This window comes from Calypte anna, chromosome 1 (assembly GCF_003957555.1).
Source record: "Calypte anna isolate BGI_N300 chromosome 1, bCalAnn1_v1.p, whole genome shotgun sequence".
Lineage (NCBI taxonomy): Eukaryota > Metazoa > Chordata > Aves > Apodiformes > Trochilidae > Calypte > Calypte anna.
This window is the reverse complement of record NC_044244.1, coordinates 91,108,110-91,135,027: the sequence shown is the minus strand read 5'-3', so window position 1 is coordinate 91,135,027 and position 26,918 is coordinate 91,108,110. Positions and strand designations below refer to the sequence as shown.

Here is a 26,918-nt window from a genome sequence, read left to right as displayed (position 1 = left end):
CAATTCCATACCCTTAAAGCAACTGTTGTCGTTTTTCACTGTTCAAAATTAAGAGCAGGCAACTTTTCTCCAGCTAGCAGTGGTCCAGGCTCTCCTGCAGGCAACTGCAGCAGATCCCAAACTCACCCTCCTGTACTTGCCACAGAGCACTGCAGTGCTTCTGCCAGCCAAGAGAGGAGCCAGGAGAGTACCAGCAGAGGTCACAGAGCAATTACCAGCACATTGGCAGCCTTCAGGCTGCCAGCTGGACTACATGATTGTGCAGTCTGAATGCTTATCTTTAAAAATGAAGTACATTTGGTCACTATGCAGTCACAGACAATTATACAACCTTGCAAAAGCAACTAAATCCTTCAAGGATAGCTGCAAATGTCCCTGTAACCACAGAGAACAGACTAATTAGGCCTGAGACTAAAACAGATCTAGGGATATAAGATAACTTGTATCCTTCACAGATCATAAATATGAAAAAAAATGAGGACATAGTAATACAAACTAATTGTTCCAGTAATGAAAGGACCTGAAGTGCTAAAATCACCTCCTTTGTTATGTGGGGCAAAGAAAGGTAGGAATGAAACCTGTACTTTAAAACTTCATACTAATATCTTGGAAATTTTTAGTGTCACCTTATTTCACTGTCCTAGAGAACAGCAACCTCTATCTCTCATCAGTCCCACAAGACGAGACTGAAAAGTAGTATTTTAAACATTTATTATTATTGATTTCTAGATTTTTGAAACTAAGTGGACAGCTTACCCCTTCCTTTTTTTCCAGTGAGTTTTTCAGTTCATTCCTCTCTTTAGCTACAGACTCTGTCTGTATCTGGAGCTGGTGTTTTACTTCTTGGCAAGATTTTTCCTAAAAAATACAGGACAAGCAAATATTTCTGTGAGCTTCTAAGACCAGGTACCAGGCATTTCTGCTGGATCGACAAAGCCTTTTCTTGCTGTTCTGAAATTCATGAGTGAGTACATTTGTGGGACTTGTATGCAAATACAATTACTTTTTAAGCCCAAGTACTATGCACTTAAAACACTGGCAAGCCTCCAAATAACTACAGAATTAGAAGCAGAACCCAGACTCCTATCTTTATGTCTAAATTGGGGAGCAAATCCTTCAAGTTTTTAGGAGAAACAAATATTTAAACAGCAGTAACTAAGTAAAGCAAACAAAAAGGCTTATCTTAAAAAGGTGAAAGAGTAAAGGAAAAAATATTATTTTTAGTTACAAGCAGATTTTTATTTTTTTTTAGATCAGAATAAAAGCAGCTATGAACGGGTTCTGGGAAATGGTGACATATATGAGGAGAAGGGAGTGAGAAAAATACCCTTACCATGTCTCAGGCACAGAAGTCAGATCAATTACGTAAGAAATTTATAAAACATGTATTGATGTAGTACTTGTTCAATATGAGCAACAAAGATAAAGAGGGAAGAAAAACTGTATTTGAAGGCTAATGAGATTTCACTCTCGTTACCATAGCAGACTGCTCTGGTGGTCAAGCACTTGTTGCTACACCACCACTTGTGAGACCTCTGTGAAATTCAAATAGTTCTAGTACTCTGATAATATCTTATGCTAGACATGTCCCCAAACAACAGCCAATGTTACTCTGCCTGCAGTACACAGCCTTCCAGCTTGTCCAGACAAGTGTACAGGAAGGTTCTATACAAAAAGTCCACAAAGGAAACTTAAATGACCACAGAAAAAGAATGGCTTCCTCAGTATGGTGGCACTCAAGCAAAGGGTTCAAAACTGCATTTTGTAATAATAAGGCAGAAGTATTTTCTAAAAAGGGGACATTTCCCATGAAATTGTTTCACCACTTCTCTCCAGTTTACTGGATAGAGAAGTATAGTTTTCTTCACTATATAAAAGGTGTTCACAGCAAGGAAAAAGGGATCCTGTTGTGTGTTTTGACTGACATTTAGAAGCGCATACATAAAGACAAAAAAATTTAAGGTAGTATAGGCACTGTTTTCAGATAAAAAGCAAGTCATTTCATCAGACTGTGAGTAAAGCAAATTTAATATCTAACAAAAGAAACTACAAACCATTTCCGCCACAGCAGCTTTTCCTTTTTGTATTTCTTTTTCTAATTCCTCCTTTCTTTTTTTGAAGGATTCAGAACTTTTTGAGAGCTTGTCTTTGGTAGCTGTAAGGTCCTTTAATAGATTATCCCTCTCTAATTTCACTTGTTGCAGCTCTAATGTTGCTGCTTGCATTTTACAGTCTAATTCCTTGAGTTGTTTACTTGTATCTTGATTTAATTTCTCAAGGTTTTGTTTGAGGCTGGCCTTTTCTTCCTCCTGCTTTGAAATTTGCTGTTTTGCTTGTTCAAGGGCTTCAGATTTCTTCTGTAAATCCAATGTAGCACTCGTCGTCCTGCAAATACAAAGAGAAAAGGTGGGCTGTTTGGGTTTTTAAAAAATTCTTCAGAGGTTCTTTTGCATAACTAAATGCCTCCATTATTTGCTATATTACTCATACAATTACTTCAAAGCAATTCTAGAAAATGGACATTTTGTCCCTCCATGAAGACCCATCAGCAACTTTAAAAACTTTTGAGACGAACATTTCTTACTCAAATACTATTAATAGAATAGAATATTAATATTAATAGAATATAATTCCTTTGCTGCTTATCCATAAATCGCAGTCTTGAAAATTACAGAGCTGTGGCTGTTTAAAGATGGACCTCAGTACATCAAACTGTTCAGATACTTAGTTGACAACAGTGAATAAACTGAGGATGTATATTGAATCACAGCAGCCAGTGACTCACATGACACAACACGATAGATGGAGTCTGCATGGCATACTGTGTGAAAGAGAACAGGTAGGATATAACCCACCTTATAGCTGTCATAGCAGAGGGAATACATCACTCTTATCTATGAATTTAAGAAACCACAGGAGATAGTAACAGAATTTCAACAATGTAACACAGGAAATGCATACGCTTCTCTTGCTGCTTCCAGTTCTTTACTCAGCTCTGCTGTTTGGAGGTCTAATTCTGTAGACTGCTGTCGCTGCTGCTGCAACTCCTGAAGAGCTTGTTCTTTGCTTGTTTTAGCATCAAGAATGTCAGCTTCAAGTTTCTGAGATAGAATAATAAAGAGCCATCAGAATGCAATCAACAAAATATAAACAGTAATAAAAATACAAAGTCATCTGCTCTGTGAGTAGCACTGACTATAGACGGTCATTACTGGGGAAAGCAGTGGCAATTCTAACACACCACCTACCTATTTCATTGGTCTGTTATTTGTCTTGCATTATTTAGCTCCTGTAAACTTCTTCCTCCAACAAAAGTGTGCTATTTTAGTAAAACACTCTGAAATAATCTTTAAATAACATGCCAAGCAGACATTTTACTGCAAAGTAAGAGATAAAATGCAGAAATCTTTAAAGATCCTATGCAAAACTCCTATACAAAAAAAAAAAAAAAAAAAAAAAAAAAAAAAAAGCAGCGCTCATGGTTTTGGGGCCCATGACTGCAGATTTGCATATCCCAAGAACACCACCATCTTTCACAAAAAAAAGACAAACTGTAGCTGTAAAATAAAAAAAAAACTCTTTTTGCCTGGAAGAGGGTTTCTTTGTTTTGTTTTTAGAAGGTGCTTGTTCATTTACATGGAGTATGAAGAACACAGGAGTCTTTAACAAACAGGCTCTGCTTAGACTCTTCAACACACTGGCTGTGTGATTTCTGTTTTCAAAGAGTGCCATAAAACAAAATGGCAAAGTTTCCCCATGAAAATTCCTGAGGGGTTTTTGGATTTTTTTGTTTTGTTTTGTTTTTCCAAATATCATGCACTGAACTCAAAAATCCCTAAGAATAGTGATGACACCAAGATTTTGCACAGAACTGCATTCTTGTTGACAGCATCAGCAACCCCGCTCAGTTTCACACTTCAGCTACTGGGAACCTCATAAAATCTTTTGCAAGCAAGCACTGTATTTCTCCCAAGCATTTGTGCCTGTTAGTTGCTTGTGAAACTTTAGCAAAAGGATTACAAGGAAAACCACGAATGAAAAGCAGTCAGGAGAAAAAAACAGAGTTTGCAAAAGAGAGAGATGGAAGCACAAAATAATTACAGTAAGAATGAAAATATGTGACTGCTATATTTTTAATAGTATTGGGTTTAAAATTTCATAGGGGAAAAGAAGCTTCTCCCTCTTTTATAATGCATATAAGCTAGGAAAAATACCCCACTCGTCTTGAGCAAAAGGACTGGTAAACTCCCTAAAAGCATACAGACAAGACTGCAAAAACCAATTTTGCATTGCTCCTAGAGATAGGGTTTTAAGCATCATGAATTTTGACCACCAAAAATGCTTAAGAAATATTGAACAAAAGTTAAAGCCCCAATTTAGAATCTTTCATTAGCATTAGAACTAATTCATAACCTTAACTGAACATATTAGTATCTCAAAACACCAAAAGGTTCTGCAAACCTTCTGCCAGAATTATGTGTACAGAAAAACTGATTCCAGAAATAGAATGCAAAATTCAAGATCAAGTTAGAAGAAAAACACTGACAGAAAAATCTTGATAAGAATTCTCTGTAGAAGCCTACTGAAAAGGTTTAAAAATAAATTAAAACAGACAGGTCGTGTTTACTTGGGCTAACCTATGTAACACATATTCCCTGCTACCACTTGTAAAGTGTGTAATGTTGAACTTCAGATTCCAATTTTGGGAAATATTCATGTTCCCTCTTACACTACTTTCCAGGTAGCACAGACTGGTAGAAGCACATGTACAGGGAAACAACAGTATAATGGCAATATCCCTAAGCCTATCTTCTCAGTGTGATATGGGGAAAGAGGAGAACAGGATTAATGAGGGGATCAGGAATTAAAGTGAGAAAGAAGATGTACAAAAGTGACATTGATATAAACCTTCCCCCCTAATTTGAGCACAGCTTTTAACACATACTACCAAACAGTGGAGAATACCAGTTTCTGTAAGTTCAGATACTGTTCTCAATACAAACCTTAAGCTGTCCCTCTAGCTCTTCAGTTTTCTGTTCTAAATAAAGATGTTTCTCTTTGTATTCTTTAAGACTGGCTTCCAGCTGAGCACAGTATTCCTGCTTGTCGTTCAGCTTAGCTGTAACCTGATCCAACTGAACACTGACCTTATTTAACTCCTGAATTAAAATAAAAATACAAGGGCTGTTAGTTTGAAAATAACTTCCAAAAATTACTATATGCTTTAAATGATATAACATGTTCAAATTAAAAAGAAAAAAAAAATGTTTCTTTATTATTCTAAGGCAATAGGAAATTGAGAGGGGGAAATCTTAGAGAAAAATTTTGCTGTCTTAATGAAATGAAGCACCATGGCAAAGGAGAGCAGATGCCATGGAAACAGTACATACCAGAAATTCTTTCAAACCATTTGGTTAAACACAAAACGAACTTATTACAAAAGACATGAACACATTCACCTGGTAACCACTATGATGACAGCTAGATCAAAGCTTGTTGCTCTCCAACCAACATACATTAAAAATATGCAATTTTAACATCAGTCTTTTAGTTTTTTGGTCAGTTGGCATAGAGATAATTATTTCTGGATATAGGCATCTGATTCTGCAGTAAAGTTAATAGTTTTCACTTGCTCCCTGTTCATTCTACAATCTTTTCTTCATGTTATACAGGTAAGAATTGAACTATACCCCTATAGAACAGCTTAGAATCTGAACCATATTCCTACAGCAAGGAGGGGATTCCCAAGTAAATTCTTTGCACTGCAAAATATACCTGTTTCAGATTACAACAAAATGATCTGAACATATATCACATGATTAAAACATCTTAAATTATGATTTCCCAATGCATATGCACATATTTACTTTGTTTATTAACAGATTATTCTTAAGTTTTAAATAGTTATTTACATAACATATCACATATTAATATTTTAATATGTTGCTTGTAACCTGTTGCTTGTCTTGCAGTGCATGCTGGGCAGTGTCGAGATGGTTCTGAAGATCTGCTCTCTGTGCAGTTTTTGAAGCTTCTGCTGAAAGCAGCAATTCAGTCTTTGCTTTTACCTAAAAGACAAGTTGTATTTCACTGCAACATCTATTTTACCATACTTCATTTTAATTTTTTTATACTTATCAGTAATTTTCATAGTAAAATCAGTAGTCTTCATGTGCTAGTGAAAAAAAAAATAAGCAAAAATTCAAAATCAGATAAATATCAGGATTTTAACTCACAGTTGGTTTTTAATCTGAGCTTTAAAAACAGAAAAAACAAACCAAAAATCTCCACTAGTTCCACTGATGATATTCTAGGACATATTTTTGTCTACTAACAATGAACAACAGGATCGACTTATTGCATTCACATCCATGCATACCTTCATAACCTCAGATTATGTTCACATTTAAGGGCCTCCAAAATTTTTAAAAGCAAACCCAATAAGAAAGAACAAAAATATGCTTCTACACACTATCTTTCTCTGCTCCTATCTGCCTGATAGGGAGTAACCTCCCTTCCTTCCAAAACACCCAGCAAACTAAATTTAGAACATGCCTATGAATGGTGATGCAGAGAGGCAATATTCAGGTTCACCTGCTGTTGTGGCTGGTTTTCTCCCTAGTAGACATGTTACTTCTGTAAGGAAGCTCACATTGCCTTAAAAAACAGTTACAGCAGTCCCAAAGATTATTCAGTTCTATCTCTACTGTCTTGTTGAAAAAACAGCTCAGACAGCATAGTGAAGCCCAGTAAAAACATCTCAAAGCCAAATAGGAAGAAGTTCCTAGACCTGTTTGGAAACTGAATAACACTACTTCAAAAGACACAACAATGTGTTAACCCAACAACAGTAATAGCTGCTCCAGGTGGACTGATGCAAGAACTTCTGATCGAAGTTACTTAATTCTTCAGGACAGCTCAATAGAACTAACAGCTTGTAGATTAAGTAGTGCTTAAGAGTAGGAGAGTCCATGCTAAGTCCAAGCTGAGGAATTTCCTTTTTTTAGTAAATTATACTGACAACAAGGTGGTGCACAGCTTTTTTTAGTTTTGACAAAAATCACCAGCACAGAAAATTTCTAGACGAAAACAAGATCTTAGTTATAAGACAGACCTTCACTCTGTTGCAGAGAATCCGGCAGTGGTAAGAGCAGGGTTTTGGATTGCTAATCGGTATGAATGCAACAAGAAATGCTTCAGGACAGGTCTTCCCAACTCAATTATGAGCTTTGAGGGTTTAAGAATAAATCAAAAATAGCAATACAAACAAAAACAACCACAAAAAAACAACATTTGCCATCTATTACTATTCGGAATACACTTACATTTTCCCCAGTTTTATCTGCCTTATTCTACTTTATTTGTCGGAAAGACGTAATTTTCCCAAAATTGCTTTGTATGCTCTCTGGTGAGAACTCAGAACTCACAGCCAGGATTTATCATCATGAGACAGCACAGAGTCTCATTACCTGTACATCAAGTTGTGAAACCTTCTCTTTACTTTCATTTAGTTGGCTCGTTAGTTCAGTGATGTTTGCTTCCAGGGAGAGCACACGGTCTTGAGCAGCTCTTAGATGGGCCTTTTGCTCCTGCACTTGCTCATGCAAATTCTCTTGGGCTTGTTTATGACTTTCTGATTGATTCTTCAGTTTCTCTGTCAGCTGAGTTACCTGCAGTAAAAAAAAAAAAAGAAAAGGAGGTATTTAGAAGACTGGAACAACAATGTCCAAGGAAGGCGTAAATCATTTGAATTTGAGTGTGTCTTGTCATGGCTTTGGGACTCAATACTACCACCTTTCTTTTTATGAACTATTACCAGCATTTTAACAGGTTACCAGTTAAAAAGGGAAGAAAAAAGGATCTGAAAATTTGACCTGACTGTAACAAACCCAAAAAAATAAGGAGACAACAGATGCAGGAATTTTGTGTTGAAAGAGGGAATTACACTTCTTTTTAAATAAGAGAAACAAACGCATTTATGTATCCAAAAATCATTTGCAGGCACATTTTATGAGCATATGTACATAGGACACATCTAGGAATTCCTTCCCCTGTGCTTATCACAAGAAAGTCACCAAAACACAAGTTTGTGAAATTTACAGTAAGAGCTTTAAGTATCAAAGAAACAGCAAAATACAGAATAGATCAATGTCATATCTGATGAGATAGAAAAAAAGAAAAAACCAAAGGAAACATGATTTAATAACGAGAATGAGAAAAAAGAAATAAGTCTCCAAGTTCTTACCTGTATTTGCAGTGCATGGTTTTTCTCCTGTAGCTGGTTAAGAACTGCAGTTTCTCCTTCACCAGCTTGAATTTTTGCATATAGGTCTTCTCTCTCCTTTTCTAGCAGAGAGATGTTCTCTTTGCTTTTTTGAAGCAAAGCCTCAAGATTTTGTATTTTTTGGTCCTTATCTCCAATTTGTCGTAGTACTTGCTCCAAATCATTCTAGAAAATCGCATAATAGCTTCCTTAGTTATAGGGACCTTAGAAGTTATTCCTAATGCATAAAATGTTGGATAAATTTATTAAACACTCTCTGTATATTCTGTACCAGCTTTACAAGTTAATTTATTGAAATTAGAATAAGTCATGCAAGTGATTTTTACAGAGAAAATATTTTTTAAATTAATCCAATCCAGAAATACACTTACACATGAGGATACATAAATTGTTACCTGGGCTTCTCGTAGTTTTGCTGTAGTGTTTTGCTGAAGTGTCTGCTGTTCCTGGTGCTGCTGTTTTGCTTTATCTAATTGATGCAGCAGTTCTGTGGAATTGGCTGATTTTTCTTTTAGCTGAAAACAAAACAAACAAACAAATAAGCAAAACAGACTAATGGAGTGAACAAGCACCATTCAGTATGCCAACAGTGCTCATTGTTCATTCTAATGCTAAAAGATCACACTTTAAACACAAATATTTGAAAACTGCAATAGAATTAAGTGTGTGATGATAGGGAATCAAAATCTACCCGCTCCATTTGTTACTATTAATAGGTGAGATTATATATCACAAGTTGGAACTATAAAATAACTATCAGATATATATATTTTAGGTGTCAAAAACCTAAAACATAAGAGATTTTTAGGATGTTGTTTCCAACAGTTGTTAAGATGTAACATGACTGAGAATACAGATACCTGTAAAACAACATTATTACTACTATTATTAGCAGTTTTAGTAACAAACTTCAGTTTAGCAGTCTCTCAGTTTCTATACTGGTCATAGAATTATTTAAAGCTTTGACAACATACCCATCAGGTATTTGGCCAATCCCCATACAGGCAGCAGAATATCAGCAACACATGCAAGATGCTCGTTAAAACAAATAAAAATTAATAAAACAAGTGTTTCTTGTCCATCCACCCCATGCAGGTTATTAACTATCAACGGTCTGCTGTGCCAGGTTAACTTTTTCTGCACGTGGGATTTAGGTCACAAAAATACACACAGAAGTTTATCTTATAAAGTGCACCTAAGTCTTTTTTTCACAAGATCCTTAGACAAAGCTCCCAAGTGCAAAATGAACCCATCATTTGTTCATCTGTAAAGCATCATGAACATCCATGCATCTGGTAAGCATTTGTCCTTCAAAAATCTGTCATGCAAGTAGCATTTTGACACTTCAAAATGTAAGTAAGACTTCAATAGTATCAGTCAAATGAGTTCCCTTCTGGACAAACTTTATAAACCATAGCGTCATGAGGGTATACAGGCTACTATCAGAATCAGAGGAAAGTAGGGGCTGCTTAAAATCTCCTACCTGCTCTTCAGCACGAGAAAGTTTTAACTGCAGATCAGCCACCTGCTGCTCCTTGTCCATCAGTTTCTCACTAGAGAGCTGCCTCTGTTCCTTCAGTCTCCCATGAGCTTCCCCAAGCTGGCGCTCTGTTTCTAGAAGCTTACTGTGCAACTGCAAGAAAATTAAAAGTCATCCATTTTTTTAGCAGCTCTTTAGCCAACAGCACTGTATTTTAGACTCATTTTATACAACGTTTACCCTAAGTTTTCATAACTCACAGTAAAAAACTACATAAGGTCCTGAAGTCATGTATGTACATCTTACACATGAGAAATACAAAACATGCTGAAGAACAGCTTCAACTGTTTGTGCAGAAGGATGAATAAGTACTTTACAAAATAGGTTTGAGGGACTCAGAAATTACCTCATTTATCTACATGAGCCCTTAAATATGAGTTAAAGAGATACAGAAGGCAGTCCTTCAAAGATTATAATGCAAAATAGTGATGCTTAGAGCAATCTCACCATACCCTGGGAGAAGTACAGAAGTATAGAGCAGTCCGAGAAGCAAGAAATCAGGTTAGGAAAGCTGTATGGTCACACCCAAAGAGTTAGGATCAGTGGCTCTGTGTTCAAATGGAGATGTGTGATGGATGAGTGGTGTTCCTCAAGGATCAGTACTCAGACCAGTGCTATTTAACATCTTTGTCAGCAGCATGGACCATGGAATCGAGTACACCCTCACCAAGTTTGCTGACAACAGCAAACTGTGTGGTGAAATCAGCATGCTAGAGGGAAGGGGTGCCATCCAGAGGGACCTTGACAAGGCTCAAGAAGTGGGCTTGTACAAACTGCATGAAGTTCAACAAGGCCAAGTGCAAGGTTCTGCACCTGGGTCGAGGCAATCCCACACACAAATACAAGTTGGGAGGAGAAAGGACTGAAGGCAGCCCTGAAGAGAAGGATTTGGGGGGGAGAGGTGGTGAGCAGAAGCTTAACATGAGCCATCAGGGTGTGTTTGGAGCCCAGAAAGCCAACCATATCCTGAGCTGCATCAAAAGAAGCACAGACAGCAGGTCAAGGGAGGTGATTCTCCCTCTCTGCTCTGCTCTGGTGAGATCCCACCTGGAGTACTGTGTCCAGTTCTGGAGTCCCCAACAGAAGGACATGGAGTTCCTTGAGTGTGTCCAGAGGAGGGACACTAAAATGATCAGAAGGCTGGAGCACCTCCCCTGTGAGGACAGGCTGAGGAACTTGGGGTTGTTCAGCCTGAAGAAAAGGAGACTCCAAACTGACTTTATAGCAACTTTCTAACACCTGAAGGGGGCCTACAAGAAAGCTGGGGTAGAGCTTTTTACATGCTCAGTGTGTACTGAGAGGACAAGGGGAAATGGTTTAAAACCTGAAGAGGGGAGATATAGTTTAGGCATTAGGAAAAAATGATTTCCTGTGAGGGTGGTAAGACTCTGGGACAGGTTGCCCAAGGAAGTTGTGGCTGCCTCCTCCCTTAAAGAGTTCAAGGCCAGGTTGGATGAGGCTTTAAACAACCTGATCTAGAGGAACGTGTCCCTGTCAACGCAGGTGGGTTGGAACTAGATGATCTTTAAGGTCCCTTCCAACCCAAACTATTCTGTGATTCTAAGCAGCCTCACTCCTGTCGATCCAGCAGCTGAAGCCTTTACCTACTCCCCTGGCTCCCACAATGTACCACTAGACTAGGAAGAGAATGATTTCCAGCTTGCTGTGGCTACATCAGTGTCATTCATTCTCTTCAGAGATAACTGACCCTCAATGTAGGGTACACAGCAATTTTGGTGGCCTGTATTCCAGCATTTCCCAGCAGGAGGAAGTAGGGGTATAGGCTCTTCCAGCTCAACATAATCCTGCCTTATAATATCTTTCTGCCACCAAAAGCAGCACTGCAGCACCCTCAGAGTGCACGGATGGCCTCTAACTATCCACTGTTGTAAAAAGCTCTCTCCATAAAATCAGCTGTTCTTCTACTGTGAGCTGTCACTGTCGGCCCTGGGTTACCTCCTGCCTACTTCTATATAGGGCAGATTCATGGATACACAAATGAACTTCCAAATCAGTGCAAAACCGGAGAATGGATACGGCCTTGCAGCACAGCAAGAAATTTCTACGCGTATCAGGATGAATGAAGCTTGCTTCCCTATGGATTTTTATCCAAAAACCTTTCTAGAACTACTCACTTTTTAACGCCAGACTCCACCTTCAATATCCCTAAAGCCTTCTCATCCTTTTCTCAAACCTCAACTAACATCTAGGCAAAAGGCAGATCATCTTATTGCTCACTGCAAGCTACCACTTGGTGACCAGCTGGCTGCCTAGCTGGGCACAATAAAGAGCAGTGGTTTTGGCCATATTAAATCTTCCCTCCAGGCACTGAGAAGGTGAGACATGAACAGAAGTCCCTCTCCTTTACCCAGCTGCCTCCTTCCACAAGCATCTAACACTGAAGAACTTAACACTGAAGATCTTTGGGCCATCTGTCAAAATATGGCTGAAGTTTTCAAACAATGCAAAACTTACAGGGGATGGAGATAGGGAAACAAATGTGTCTATGCTGTGTTTTCTTAAGGAACCGAGCTAAATTATTTGTTTGTATGTCCACAGACACAAGAACAGTGAATGAAAAACTGTGTGGCATATGGCCAAGATGCTGATTGCTAAATGTGACTGGTAGAAGTACAGAGAGGACAGAAGAAGACAGAAGGTAGAGGTAGGAGAAGAGGGAGGACAGACTGAGGAAAAATACCATAATCTCTCTCCCAGTAATCAAGAACTTTTTTTTTTTTTCCTGCAGGAGTTACTAAATTATTAATATTTCTTCCTCACTAAAAATATGAACAAGAGCTGTAGGGAAAAAAATCTAATGAAGAAAGGGTACTTCATATGTCCATACTGGGAAAGAATATTTGAAAAGGAAAACTAGCTTCTTTTATCACAGGCAAAGCTAATTATTTTTGAAGGACTTTAAGTAAATAGAACGATAAACTCCAGGATAAACCTATGCTACAGAAGACAAAAATAATTTAAAAGTATTTAGAATTTTAAGATACAGTCAAATAGATTCAACTTTTCTGCACAAAACCAGCATTTAGTAGTAATTAACACTTCTTCTGGACTGAAAGAGTCCCTGTTTTCTTGTGTTGCCCCCTTATTATTGCTGTGCTTAAAATTAACACTGAGGTTCCTTCCGCTGTGAAGACCACTTCCTTCACATCACCCAAATTCCAAAATACACAAAGTTAACCAGATTTGCATCTGTCCAAAAGAATTTTGAGAAGGTGGAACGAATTGTTGGAAAATGTGATTTCACTAAACAACTATATATAAATAAATATATACCATCATAAACATCACTGATTGTATCAATATAAGCTATTGGACTATAGGCCTAAATAGCTAATTCCATTAAAATATTAAGTGAACAAACCAGAGAAATTTAGTCTTCATGACAATGGTAACAGAACTCTCATTTGGCAGGAGAGAGGAAGAGAAGCTCTTGCTTGGCTTTAATTCTATTTTAGACCATGTATGATTTTTTTTGTTCAGTATTCTTTCCCACTAAAATTCTAAAACACATCATGAGATCCAGCATCTTGTTCAGGTTTTCTTGCTTAGTTTCCTTCCCAACGATATTACCAGAGAACGTGTAATGCCACAACTTCCTTTCACATGAATTAGGACGAGAGAAAATTACCTCAAATTGTGCCAGGGGAGGTTTAGATTGGACATTAGGAAAACTATTTACTGAAAGACCGGTCAAGCACTGAACAGGCAGTTCAGGCAGTAGTGGAATCAACATCCCTGGAGGTGTTGAAAAAATATGTAGGCATGGCACTTCAGGACATGGTATAATGGGCATGGTACAGTTAGGTTAACAGTTGGCCTTGATCTTAGAGGTCTTTCCCAACCTTACTGACTCTGTGATTCCTTCTCCTTCACTTTCCCACTCCACACTTCCTGAAAGTGCCCTCTCAGGCTGAAGGCAGATTACAGTTCAGCCTCTTGGCTGTGCTTCTAACCCATGCATATCTATTGCCTAGGCAGATTGAGACAGTTTTACTAAATGACAATCCCTAAGTAGATAAATAACAATTATCTCCCCTCCCCCTGACTGAAAACTGATGGGAGAAGGAAATGCATTCTGGAGGTGTAATTCGTACATAAACAAAGTTTTGCTAAGCAGAACTGTTCTTCCAAGATAAACTGTACAAGCACAGCTTGCAACTTAATCTTGGCAAAGGGTTGAAAATTGAGAAACACACACTTAAAAATTATAAAGCTTTAACGAGATACTAAAATGAAGTACATCATACTAACAAAATACAGATTATTTTTTCCGTCTTAGGACAGGACACAATTCCTGATGCAGAAATACTTCTCCATTCTAACACATTATTCCCCAAGATACTACATAAAAGAGAGTTCATCCATCCTCAAACACTATGATGCTCAACGGTTCATAGAAGTGCTGCTTCCATAACTCATTGGGACTCAGCATAAATGGTGTGGGGAATGGATGCTCCGTGTGTTCCATAAAGAGAAGGCATTTAATGACTATTAATCTTAATATTTAGACTTCATTTTATCTTTATTTTATTCAAATTTAAAGCAAAGCAAGCATTGTTCTTTTCTAACCTAAAATAAAGATTTGCTTTTCTCAAATTTCCTTTAGAACAGTAAAATTCTGGAAGTGAAACTCCTCATATTCTACCTGAATTAGTTTTTCTCATAACCTGAATTTAATATAGTTTCAGCTACCTTACTGAACCAGAATAAATAGCCTCGCAAACTTCATAGGATTTGACTATTACGATATTTGTAATGGAAACTCAATATTCTAAGTGGCCCTTTCATTTGACAATACCTCCCTTATTTCAGAAATGCATCAACAAAAAAAGGGGAGGGGAAGAATTGTAGGATGAAAGAAAAGTTCACTTGACACAGTAAGAGAAAAAGAGTGGGTGAAAACCTATCTCAGATCAGCTAAAGCCTTTTTTTAAGTACAAAAAAACCTTCAATAACATGAGAAATAAACGTTTACGCTCATCCAAACTTGGTCTTCAAAACTGAAAGTATAAAGAGAGTTTCACAGCAGAGTTCCAGATAGAACATAATTAGTAAGACATTTTCCATTCAGAAAAGGGAGAATTGTACTACAGATAGATATTACACAAGCATTTCCAGAAATAAAATTGGAGAAGGGTCACTAGGACTACAGAATTTGCTGGCTTTGATTGTGACACAGGGGCTACAACTACATTCATTAGTTTGGACCTACTAAAAAGGCTCAGACATAACAACATCCAAATACCAAAGAGTTTCTGCACTCCTAGCACAGCTTCCTTTTTTTTTATTTGCCTGGTCTTTTCTTTAGTTCTCTAAGGGGGAAGAGATGATTATATACCCTCTGCAGTGTTAGGAAAAGATTTAAAATATATATATATATATATATATATATGTGTGTGTGTGTGTATAAAATATGTATAAATATAATATCCATTACATATGTTTATATTTATATAAATTTATATTTATTAAAATACAAGTACTGGTTAGTCACTCCCTTTCAATAAGGAAATGGAAATGCATATGCATACAAAACATGCATGCACAGTTTAAAAAACCCTAATGCGATGGCTTAAAGAACCAGTCCCAGGTTTACGGAAACTTACCTGACTGAGCTCACTTTGGAGTTGCAGGCTGTGCTGCTCTTTTTCCTCCCTCTGTTGCTGGAGCTGCTTACATTCTGCCTTGAGATGCTGGTACTTTGTCTCTACTTCAGACAATTCTTCTTTCAGTCTCTGGCATGCTTCTCCTCTCTCACCTAACTCTGACTGCAATCTTTGTATCGAGGCTTCAGATGCAGACAGCTTTGCCTGAAGCTGTTGGCAGTCCAGGTCTTTCTGGTGGAAGCTTGCCTGCACGTTCTTCTTACTCACAGAGACTTCATTGTGTTTTTCTTCTAGCTGGGTGTAGTCTTGCTCTTTCTTCAGCAGCTTCTCAGTCAAACTCTATAAAGAGATTCACATAGCAATTCAAGTGCAATTCTGATACAGCCTTTCAATTCATTAATCAAATTTCTTCTCAAAGGTTGATGCTGAACAGTGAAGAACTTGCTCACAAAGATTAATAAAAGAAATACTAACCATTACCATCATCAGCTCAAAGGTGATGAATGCTTTGAATTTTAAAACACTAAAAATTTGGATTCTCTAAAGAAAAGACATGAACACCACTGAGTGACAAATTTTTCTTATCACATTAACAACAGTAACTATTGCAAGGTTTAAGGTCAAACTATCAAATTTACAGGCTGAGACAAATACTGGAAAAAATAATCACTTAGAGATAATTGTCAGCTATTACACAATGCTTTTTATTAAATTTTGTGAGCTAAACAAAACTGTATTCAGACAGAAATTAATGGACAGGATTATAATTCCAGAAAGCTTAGGTTTTTCCCCAAGCTTAGCTGAGGTACTAACTAGTATTCCAGAGATCTCCAAACAGGGCAAAGAAGCCATGAGAAACATTTCAATTTTCCAGTGGCACTTTCTGAAGCACAGAAATAAGTTCCAAGGAGCCCTCAGTCATCATCCAACCCAGGTAATTCATTTCATCTTCTTGAAATGTACCAGCAGGTTATGTTCCATTTATTGCAGCATCTTATTGATACCTATCCCAGCGGAGCATTTACTATGCACATCTTTTAAATGCTTGCATTCTTTCTGCAGTTTCAGTAACTACTGTATTCTCTAGTGACTCTTTCAATTAAAATACAGAAATATAAAGAACACTTCCATCATGTCAGCCTGAAAAAAATGCCAACACTGAGGTCAGTCTTGTGAATCAAAACTTCAGACAGTTTTGGAATAACACTGTTCCAATGATAAGACAGATAGTGCTGCAATTCTAGATATGCTTGGCATCTTAAGAGCACATTTCTGCAAAGCATCCAGGTATGACACTTATTTTCCCACAAGAAAAAGCTGTAAAATTATTCAAATAAGTCAAACAGTTTAGGTTTTTACAGATTTTAAGGCTCCCACTGCTTCTGGAAAAATTTCACCCTCAGCATGTAAAGTAAAGTTGCAATCCCCTTCTCATTAGAGAGAAATGGGCAGGCAGGATCATTACCATTCATACTGAATTGTATTCCTAAAATACATCACCTATTTTCATCATAGCTCAGCAAGTTAGATCTCAGGTATTAATATTATTGCTCCTTCATAACTGGATCCACGTATCACATGCAGAACTACTATGACCTACTTTGCCAAGAGTCAGAGCAGAGCACTAACTTAAATGTTCAAGTAAAGTTGAGGTAGGGTGGGGAAGAAAGCAAAATAGTTAACATAGTTCTCAGGAACACTATGTAAAACAAAAAAGAAGCAAAGCCTCTTTGCCATCACCTTAAAAGCTATCTAAAGGACAGCCAAGATCAGCAGGTGTGTAGCTGCTGCCCCACATCCTGCACTCTTCTCTCTTCCTCCTTGGCCTGATGAACAATACAGCAATGAATACCAGCACTGAAAGGCACTGCCCCTGACAGCTGAACACTTTCTGCACTCACAAATGACCACAGAGTGACTGAAGCCCATGAGCAGACTTGAGGTCACAGAGCTGCCAAGCTATGGTCACAGGTTACATTAGTGGATTCTGCAATGTTTCATCCCTGGATGCATGTCCCAGCTGCACCCCAGATATGTAAAAGCAGTATGTGGTCACACATGAGCCACCTCTCTTCCCCAAGCCTTGATTTCCAGAGAAAAGAAAGAGGGAATGGCAGTATGTCACAACACTCAACAAAAGCCCTGAGCCTTCAAAACTCATAAGATACAAACGGGAACACCACGCTGACCCCTTATTTTACAACTAGTGGAAATATACACATCACACATGTTAGTAGTGACAGTAGCCAGGCAATAAAGAACAAACTCTGTGGTCACTTGATGGAATTTCAGAATAGTTACATGAGTAACATAAGGCTGCTGGGAGCCTGCTGCTGCTGCTGCCCAACTTTCAGCTGGAGGGTCTTTGGTGAGGCCAATCAGCTGTTAAGGGCTGTGAAGGGCGCGGCCACCACACCGGAGAGAAGGTATTTAAGAGGTTTCCGGGAGCGCCAGCGACCAGGAGCAGGCAAACAGGAAGGGACGCGGCAGTTTGCGAGGCAGTTCGCGCAGGCAAAGAAAGCAGGAGTAAGCACGTGGCAGCGCGGCAGCTAGCTTCCAGAGGGCAGGCACGTGGCTAGACAGGGAGCAACTAGTAGATAGATACATCATGGTCACAACGCGGACAAAAACCACAGTGAAAAAGAATGTGGGGACTCAGACGGAGCTCCCAAGCAGGCATGCAGCAGTGCAAGTCTCTAGCTGCAGTGAATGCCTGTGCCTGGCACTGGTATCAAATGGAACCGGTGACACCGAATGTGTGCGTTGTGAGCAAGTAAATGATCTCCTCAGGCAGGTGGTTAAACTGACAGAAGAGGTTGAGTGACTGAGAACCATTAGAGAATGTGAGAGGGAAATAGACTGGTGGAATCACACCCTGAGGCAGGGGCAGACGGGAGAGGTTGAGGAGATGATGGATCCCCACCCCTCCTGCCACCAGACAGAAGGAGAGGCCTTAAGAGACATGAATGAATGGAAGGAGGTCCGGCCTCGGAAGGGCAAGAAAAAATCCTCCCGACCCCCTCCTCCCTCCCAGTTGCCCTTGAAGAATAGGTATGAGGCCTTGGAAATTCAGGGACATGAAAATGTAGTTACAGAGGTAGACTCACCTAGTGAACCACCTAGGACTCGTCAGTCACCCCGTGTCCTTAGGACTTCTTCAATCAAGAAGGAAAGGAGAGTAGTTGTGGTGGGTGACTCCCATCTGAGGGGGACAGAAGGGCCCATCTGTCGACCGGACCCATCCCACAGGGAGGTCCGCTGCCTCCCTGGGGCTCGGATTAGAGATGTTAAAAGGAAACTCCCTAATCTTGTGGGTCCCTCTGATTACTATCCACTGCTGATTTTTCAGATTGGCAGTGATGAAATTATCACAAGAAATGTAAGGGCAATGAAGAGTGACTTCAGGGCCCTGGGACGGCTAGTTAGGGGGTCTGGAGCACAAGTAGTGTTTGCCTCCATCCCTCCTGTAAGAATGGGTGGGGAGGTATATAGGAAGAGTCTACAGGTCAATGAGTGGCTAAGAGACTGGTGCCAAAGACAGGGTTTTGGTTTTTTCGATCATGGGATGCTATATGAGACACCTGGCCTGGTGATGGCAGGTGGGATGCACCTGTCCCATAGGGGGAAGAGGCTTTTGGGGCAGGACTTAGCAGGGCTCATTGAGAGAGCTTTAAACTAGATGTGAAGGGGGAAGGGGAGAAAACTGGGTCTGTTAGGGACAAACACAAGAAGAACAAACCAGGGCCCAAAGGCAGTTGGTCTAGGAAGGATTTAGTCCCACCAGTGTGCTCTGCTTGTTTCCTGAAATGTCTGTATGCTAATGCACGCAGCATGGGAATAAGCAAGAAGAGTTAGAGGTCAGTGTACAGGCTAAGGGTTATGATCTGGTAGCGATAACAGAGACATGGTGGGATAGGTCACATGACTGGAATGTGGCCATGGATGGCTATGTGCTTTTTCGGAAAGATAGGGCGGGGAAGCGAGGTGGTGGAGTTGCTCTTTATGTGAGAGAGCAACTAGAATGTGTTGAGTTTTGTGCAGGGGCTGATGAGGGGCAAGTTGAAAGTTTGTGGGTAAGAATTAAGGGGCAGGCTGGTGTGGGTGACACAGTTGTGGGGGTCTACTACAGACCTCCTGATCAAGGCGAAGAGGTTGATGAGGCCTTCTACAGGCAGCTGAAAGCAGCCTCACAACTTCAGTCCCTAGTCCTCATGGGGGATTTTAACTACCCTGATATCTGCTGGTTGACTCACACAGCCAGCCTTTCACAGTCTAGGAGGTTCCTCCAGTGCATTGATGATAACTTCTTAATGCAGATGGTGGACAAGCTGACTAGAAGAGGAGCGCTGCTGGATCTTATACTAACCAACAAGGAGGGCCTTGTCGAAGAAGTGGTGGTCAATGGCAGCCTTGGCTGCAGTGATCATGAGATGGTAGAGTTCAGGATCCTGTGTGGAAGGAACAGAATACCCAGTAGGACCAAAACCCTGGACTTCCACAGGGCAAACTTTGGCCTCCTCAATCAACTGTTAAGAGAAATCCCATGGGACAGGGTGTTAGAAGATAAAGGGGCTCAAGATAGCTGGTCAATATTCAAGGACCACTATTTGCAAGCACAGGATCAGAGCATCCCTATGGTTAGGAAATCTAGTAAGGGAGCTAGGAGACCAGCATGGTTAAAAAAGGAACTGCTGGGAAAACTTAAGTGGAAAAGGAAAATCTACAGATCATGGAAGGGGGGGCTGGTCACTTGGGAGGAATACAGGACTGTCGTCAGAGGATGTAGGGAGGCAATTAGGAAAGCTAAGGCCTCCTTGGAACTTAACCTTGCAAGTCAGGTTAAGGATAATAGAAAGGGCTTTTTCAAATACATAGCTAGTAAAACTAACGCTAGAGGCAATATTGGCCCACTAAGGGATGAGATGGGAGCCCTGGTGACAGAGGATATAAAGAAGGCAGAGGTGCTGAACGCCTTCTTTGCCTCTGTCTTTACTCCTGCAGGGTTTCCACATGAGCCCCAGATTCATTTAGCCCCAGAAGTAGTCAAGATAGATAAGGAATTTGACGTAGTAGATGAGGATTGGGTTAGGGATCAGCTGAGTAATCTGGACATCCATAAGTCGATGGGTCCAGATGGAATGCATCCAAGGGTGCTGAGGGAGCTGGCGGAGGTCATTGCTAGGCCACTCTCCATCATCTTCAGTAAGTCATGGGTAACAGGAGAGGTGCCTGAGGACTGGAGAATAGCAAATGTCACCCCAGTCTACAAGAAGGGCAAGAAGGAGGATCCGGGTAACTATAGACCGGTCAGCCTCACCTCCATCCCTGGAAAGGTGATGGAACAACTTGTTCTTGTCACTATCTCCAGGCATATCAAGGACATGGGGGTCATCAAGAGCAGTCAGCATGGTTTTATCAAGGGTAAATCATGTTTGACTAACCTCATAGCCTTCTATGAGGAAATTACTAGGTGGATAGATGATGGTAGAGCGGTAGATGTGGTTTATCTTGATTTCAGTAAAGCATTTGACACCGTCTCTCACAGCATCCTTGTAGATAAGTTGACCAAGTATGGGTTTGGTGATCAGGTAGTGAGGTGGATCAGGAACTGGTTGAAAGGAAGGAGTCAGAGAGTTGTAGTCAATGGGGCTGAATCTGGTTGGAGGTGTGTGACTAGTGGAGTCCCTCAGGGGTCGGTACTGGGACCGGTGTTGTTCAATATCTTCATCAACGACTTGGATGAGGGTATAGAGTGTACCCTCAGCAAGTTTGCTGATGACACTAAGCTGGGAGGAGTGGCTGACACACCGGAAGGCCGTGCTGCCATTCAGAGAGACTTAGACAGGCTGGAGAGTTGGGCAGAGAGAAACATGATGAAGTTCAACAAGGGGAAGTGTAGAGTTTTGCATTTGGGGAAGAACAACACAATGTCCCAGTATAGGTTGGGGACTGACCTGCTGGAGAGTAGTGTAGGTGAAAGAGACCTGGGGGTCCTGGTAGACAAGAGGATGACCATGAGCCAGCAATGTGCCCTTGTGGCCAAGAAGGCCAATGGCATCCTGGGGTGCATTAGAAAGGGTGTGGTTAGTAGGTCAAGAGAGGTTCTCCTCCCCCTCTATTCTGCATTGGTGAGGCCGCACCTGGAGTATTGTGTCCAGTTCTGGGCCCCTCAGTTCAAGAAGGACAGGGAAGTGCTTGAAAGAGTCCAGCGCAGAGCTACTAAGATGATTAAGGGAGTGGAACATCTCCCTTATGAGGAAAGGCTGAGGGAGCTGGGTCTCTTTAGTTTGGAGAAAAGGAGACTGAGGGGTGACCTCATCAATGTTTTCAAATATGTAAGGAGTGAGTGTCAGGGAGATGGAGTTAGGCTTTTCTCAGTGATGACCAGTGATAGGACAAGGGGTAATGGGTGTAAATTGGAGCACAGGAGGTTCAAGTTGAATATTCGAAAAAATTTTTTTACTGTAAGGGTGACAGAGCCCTGGAACAGGCTGCCCAGGGAGGTTGTGGAGTCTCCTTCACTGGAGACATTCAAAACCCGCTTGGACACGTTCCTGCACGATGTACTCTGGGTGGCCCTGCTCTGGCAGGGGGGGTTGGACTAGATGATCTTTCGAGGTCCCTTCCAACCCCTAGGATTCTATGATTCTATGATTCTATGATTCTATGATTCTATGAGTAGAAGATTAGAAACTAAGCATTTTTCCCTGAAGATAATCCATCACAATTTTCCTAAAAAAAAGCAAACAACAAGCCCCACATGCAAGGGGTTTAGAATTACAGCAAGTCTTATACTTCAGGGAATATGCTGGTTTTTCACATATTAGGTCTCTTGGGGCCTTCAAGCTGTTACTAGCCGTGGCAAGGCAAGCCAAGCCCCAGAATTACAATGCTTCATAAATGTAGGAAAAGCAATTCCTGCTGGTCTCAGGGAACTGATGTTATCTACTTGTCATCTGCTCTTCCTAGCATAGCTCCAGAAAATACAAGAAACAGCGCTTTGCTTGCTTGAGGTTTTACATGAGCTTGAAAAACTCAGCGTCAAAGAACAGAAAAATCTTCAGCATTGCAAAGGAATTATAAATGGATGTACATATCAAAATGCAATATAATATATTCTATCCTTCATTAGTGGCTCCTCTTACCTCCCTGACAACTTCTACACAGATGGCAAACTGTTTGAGGTGGGAGCAATTTGCGTTATTTGGGAAGATAACCTTACCTTTTCTAATTCTAGATCCAAGTCCTCTATGGACAAGATTCCTTGGCTATCATACTATGTTTATGGATACCATCTTTCAAAAAGCTGTATAAAGAGGTGGATGTAAACTTCTTTAAGTCACTGAAACAAAAATTTAAAGCAGCTCACTGCCACTTCTTCCTGTTCTTCAAGTGGTGTTTGGCTTTAACTTGACATAGCAAAGAACTCACTCTTGAAGTCTGGTTACCTTATGCATGAATCTGTTCCACTTCACTTTGTTAATGAAATAATATATTCAGGTAAGGACTCTATACTGCATAGCAATAATTATGCTAAAAGCCTTTAGTTGGTGTTGCTGGTCTGAAGAGCATGACAATTCTCACTACCTCAGTCCTGCCTCTGATTTAATAAGCCAAACAAGAGTCATCCTACTAAAGGCAAGTATAATTAATCAATTTTTAATTGCACATTCTTATCCTCCTTGCAAATATCGTTTTAATATTAGATAACACCAAATACACAGTGTTTGGGCCTTGTCTTTTCTTGTTTTCCAAGGCTGAGAAGGTTGCTGATAAACAAATATATGTAATGTGCACAGTTCACATACTGTGTTAGATACACACATACCAAAAAGCAGCATGCATCTTTCTCCTAGTCTTCCTTCTTCTATTTATTACCCCACAACAAATGCTTCCTCAATGCAAATATAAAATGCAGCAAGTTCAAAGGACTTTGATAAAAGCTCTCGAGTAATACTTATAAGCTGAGAAGCTCCTGAGAAGCTCCTGGAGTTTATTTCCATTTTCTACCATTTATGACTGATCAACAGCCAGAAAATATCACAAAAGTACAATCTAAAATTGAAGAAACTGGAAAAGCAATGAAGAGAGCATAAAATGTCTTCTGAATTACAATTTTTAGCCAAGCACTGTAATAGTTCAAAGGGTAATTTTTTTCTTTTAACATGTAAGCTGCCAACACTGCTTAATAATAGGGATGCATAAACTACAGCAATTAGATGCCTGCAATAACAACCACCCGCAGGATTCCAGTTGTAACATACTGATCATTAAAATACAGTGTTTCCTTGCACATTGTCATATCCCTGGTGTGAAGCAAAATGGTAAAGGAAATCTCAACTTGTGCAACACCTAGAAGTGTTTTGTTACAGTCTTTAGCACTTCCAAGGCAATGTGTGATATGTTTCCATTTTAATGTGAACAGACAAGCATAAGGAATAACAGCATTCTCACCTGGTTTTTGTGTGCTAGCTCTTTGACTGAATTTTGAAGTTTCTGTAGTTCCTGAACATACACAGCTACCTCCTGAGGTCCTTTGGCAAGTTCAGCTCTTAACTGGTTAATGGTAGCCTGAACAGACAAATATAAAAATCCACATTTAAAACAAACCTTTGCAAGCATAACCCAAACAAAAGCAAGATGTCTGGTAAAAAAGCATCCTCTATACAAATTAACAGCTTAAGGAAAACATCACCTACAAACATATCTCAGAGCACCATCAGCTATGTTCAGCTACCACTGAACATAATTTCCCAGCTGAGATTCACTCATGTCCTATTCCAGAAGAAATACATTTGCCCCACTCCAATAGAAAATGCCAGGTTGAACCCATAACTGATGAAAATCACAACAGATTATCCATCAGTCATTACCACAGATCTAGTTCAAGATTAAATCCCCCCAGGTCATTGCAGTTACATGGCCAAATGCTCCCCCTCCCTGGGAAGGGAGTTGTATTGGAAAAAGTACTTCAAATGAGTCTGGCATCTGATGGCACAAGTTAGTGTGTGACTTACAGAGACATCAATCCTACAGGTCAGAATAATCAGAGTAACAGTAATAGGGTAGCAATACTACCCCATATTACAGGATTGGTACAAAACAGAATATATCAATGACTGTACAGTATTTAAATACTGTAACAAAAGCAAAAAAGAAAAACACTTCAGGAGGGTAACAATGGCTGCCCTAAAGCATGCTGCCCCTGAATGTACTCACTTTGAACAACCTATGTAATAGTGACCTTTATGAAGTTTCCTTTCCTATTGTTATAGTAATCACAGAATTCAGCACAAAGGTATAAATACTGAACTCAAGAATGAGTTAAAGCATATCGTGAAGTAGCAGACAATAAACACACTATTTACACCCTTTCTACAGAAAAATGAAGACCAAAGAGGACATATGAACACCTTATGTGCTTTACAAGGCTGTTTCATTACAGTTTTTTTTTAAGAAAAAGAAAAGTGACGAGTTGGGTTTTTTTAAGAAAAGTAGGAGAGTTTTCACTACAATGCAATGACTTTAAATAATTTTTTTGCTGTGGTTTTTTTTGGCTGGTTTTTTTTTTTTAAGTCTGATTTGTCACTTCATATCAACAGAAGAGCTTTTATTTCAAATATGTCTTGGGCTATTGTTGCCATGTGTTAGAATTAAGTAGAGAAGGAAGCAACAGTTCTGAGAAGAACCAGAGCACCAATGCTTACCATGTTCTGCCATGCAGCCACTTGTTCTTCTCTGGTTCAGCCTACATACTGATGATACTACATACACATCTGATATTATTATAATTGCTGCAATGTAGTTTAGAATCTTTCCATACATCTAAGACTTCTTATATCAACACGTAGTAACATGCAGCCTTCTCCTTCATCTGATTGTTCTTCCAGGAGGACTGAAAAAACCTCCAACTTGTGTCTTTTTTCCTTTCAAAGGCTGCACTTCAGAGCTATGTTTTAAAATGGGTAGTTGAGTCAAAATTTAAACGTACCTCATTTGAGGGAACTGTGAGAATGCTTTAAGGTAATTTTTGTTACACCCATGTCACCATGTCATTTTATCTTCACATGAAAACTAAATATCTCAAACCACAAAAGACTACAGATACAATACTCTGAAATGAAATTTAAATTCTGCAGCATAACCACATTATATACAACTCTAACTGTGATAGTGCTTTTTTCTCATCTGATGAAGATCTTAGCATATATAATTTTAACTTGAAAATAATGGTAGATTCATGTTTAGTACAATACTGAACCTTTGTACAATTCTTGGAGCTCAGTATATCTTTTGGGGGGTGGAGAAATGCAGGAAAGCAAGCCCTAAGGAGTTTAGAGTAATGCTGGGCAGTGCTTGTTTGAAGTTCTGCCGTACAATTGAAGAAACAGAAGGTAAAACTGCAGTTCTGAAATCTAGGGCAGAATAACAAGATGTCAGGAATCCCTCACCTCCACAAACCTTAACAGGACAGAGGATATTAACAGAGGATATTCCTATAGAAACTCTAGGCATTCCCTCATGCAAGCTGGGGAAATCTGAAAGGGCCCCACTTCACTAGGTACCACAGCCTCATATTGACAAGTTTTGCTGCTCTTGTTGCAGTGGTGGGGGACAACAGAAAAGAGAGGGCAAAATTAAAAGGTCTCAAAAGCAGCAGTCTGCAGTGAAGATTGTTACACTGTCAAGCCATTCATCAGTAAAACTGTACCACCAATCCACCAGTGCAATGCAACAACATCCAGCAGGAGAATTTTTTGAGGTATGGATTTACCAGCTACTCAGTAAAATAAATTACATGTTAGACAAAAGGCTGTTTGGTGACACTGTATTTTTATTAGGATTTATTGTCACTATCTGTGTCATAGATTTCCCTCACTGTCATGGTAACCAACATCAAAAAGGTTAAAGCCACAGTGGATTGGTTGGATCTACAATGGAAATAGTTCAAGGAGTAAGGTTCCTTCCTAAAGATCCAAGTCAGAGCTGTTGAATCCCTTTTTCTCTTGCATGGAAGTGAAAGTATCCACTGGTGGAAAAGCAGAGGAACAAAACCCAACAAATTATAGTATTTACTGTGGGAGAGGCAGGTTTGCTTTCTTAAACATGGAGTTATCATCAATTCTATATGCAATAATTAAAAAAAAGTCCTAATGTGTACACCTCTCCCATCAGAAATTTATATTTTTTTCTACTCAAAGCAGAGACAAGCTTTCACAAAATACTTTTAAAGAAACCTGCATAATCTGCAACTCAAGTAGACAGCAAAGTCCCCTTTAAATGGCATGAATTAAAAATTCAAAAACAAGCAAATATGGAGAAAAAAACCCATGAATAACCACCCCCCCAAAGGAAAAAAAAAACCAAAAAACATAGGAACAATATTTTATTTTCTACTTTAGACTGCAGCAACAAAGAGGAAAAATAAGGTGGTATTGCCTGGAAACAGATTACAGGTGACATCCTG

The 26,918-nt window shown here is 39.5% G+C and overlaps 1 protein-coding gene across 2 annotated transcripts in view; it reads right to left on the bottom strand.

Moving 5' to 3' along the window:
- Nucleotides 1-26,918, bottom strand: part of EEA1 (early endosome antigen 1) — a 71,129-nt gene that overhangs the window by 13,931 nt on the left and 30,280 nt on the right. For both annotated transcript variants that reach the window (XM_030449422.1, XM_030449431.1), the window contains 11 exons: nucleotides 23,906-24,022; nucleotides 15,452-15,790; nucleotides 9,768-9,917; nucleotides 8,680-8,799; nucleotides 8,246-8,449; nucleotides 7,470-7,670; nucleotides 5,955-6,068; nucleotides 5,004-5,159; nucleotides 2,962-3,101; nucleotides 2,055-2,385; nucleotides 757-858 (listed from right to left, as the gene is read on the bottom strand). In XM_030449422.1, the coding sequence (XP_030305282.1) occupies nucleotides 757-858; nucleotides 2,055-2,385; nucleotides 2,962-3,101; nucleotides 5,004-5,159; nucleotides 5,955-6,068; nucleotides 7,470-7,670; nucleotides 8,246-8,449; nucleotides 8,680-8,799; nucleotides 9,768-9,917; nucleotides 15,452-15,790; nucleotides 23,906-24,022 (1,974 nt within the window). The remainder of the gene's footprint in view (nucleotides 1-756; nucleotides 859-2,054; nucleotides 2,386-2,961; nucleotides 3,102-5,003; nucleotides 5,160-5,954; nucleotides 6,069-7,469; nucleotides 7,671-8,245; nucleotides 8,450-8,679; nucleotides 8,800-9,767; nucleotides 9,918-15,451; nucleotides 15,791-23,905; nucleotides 24,023-26,918) is intronic.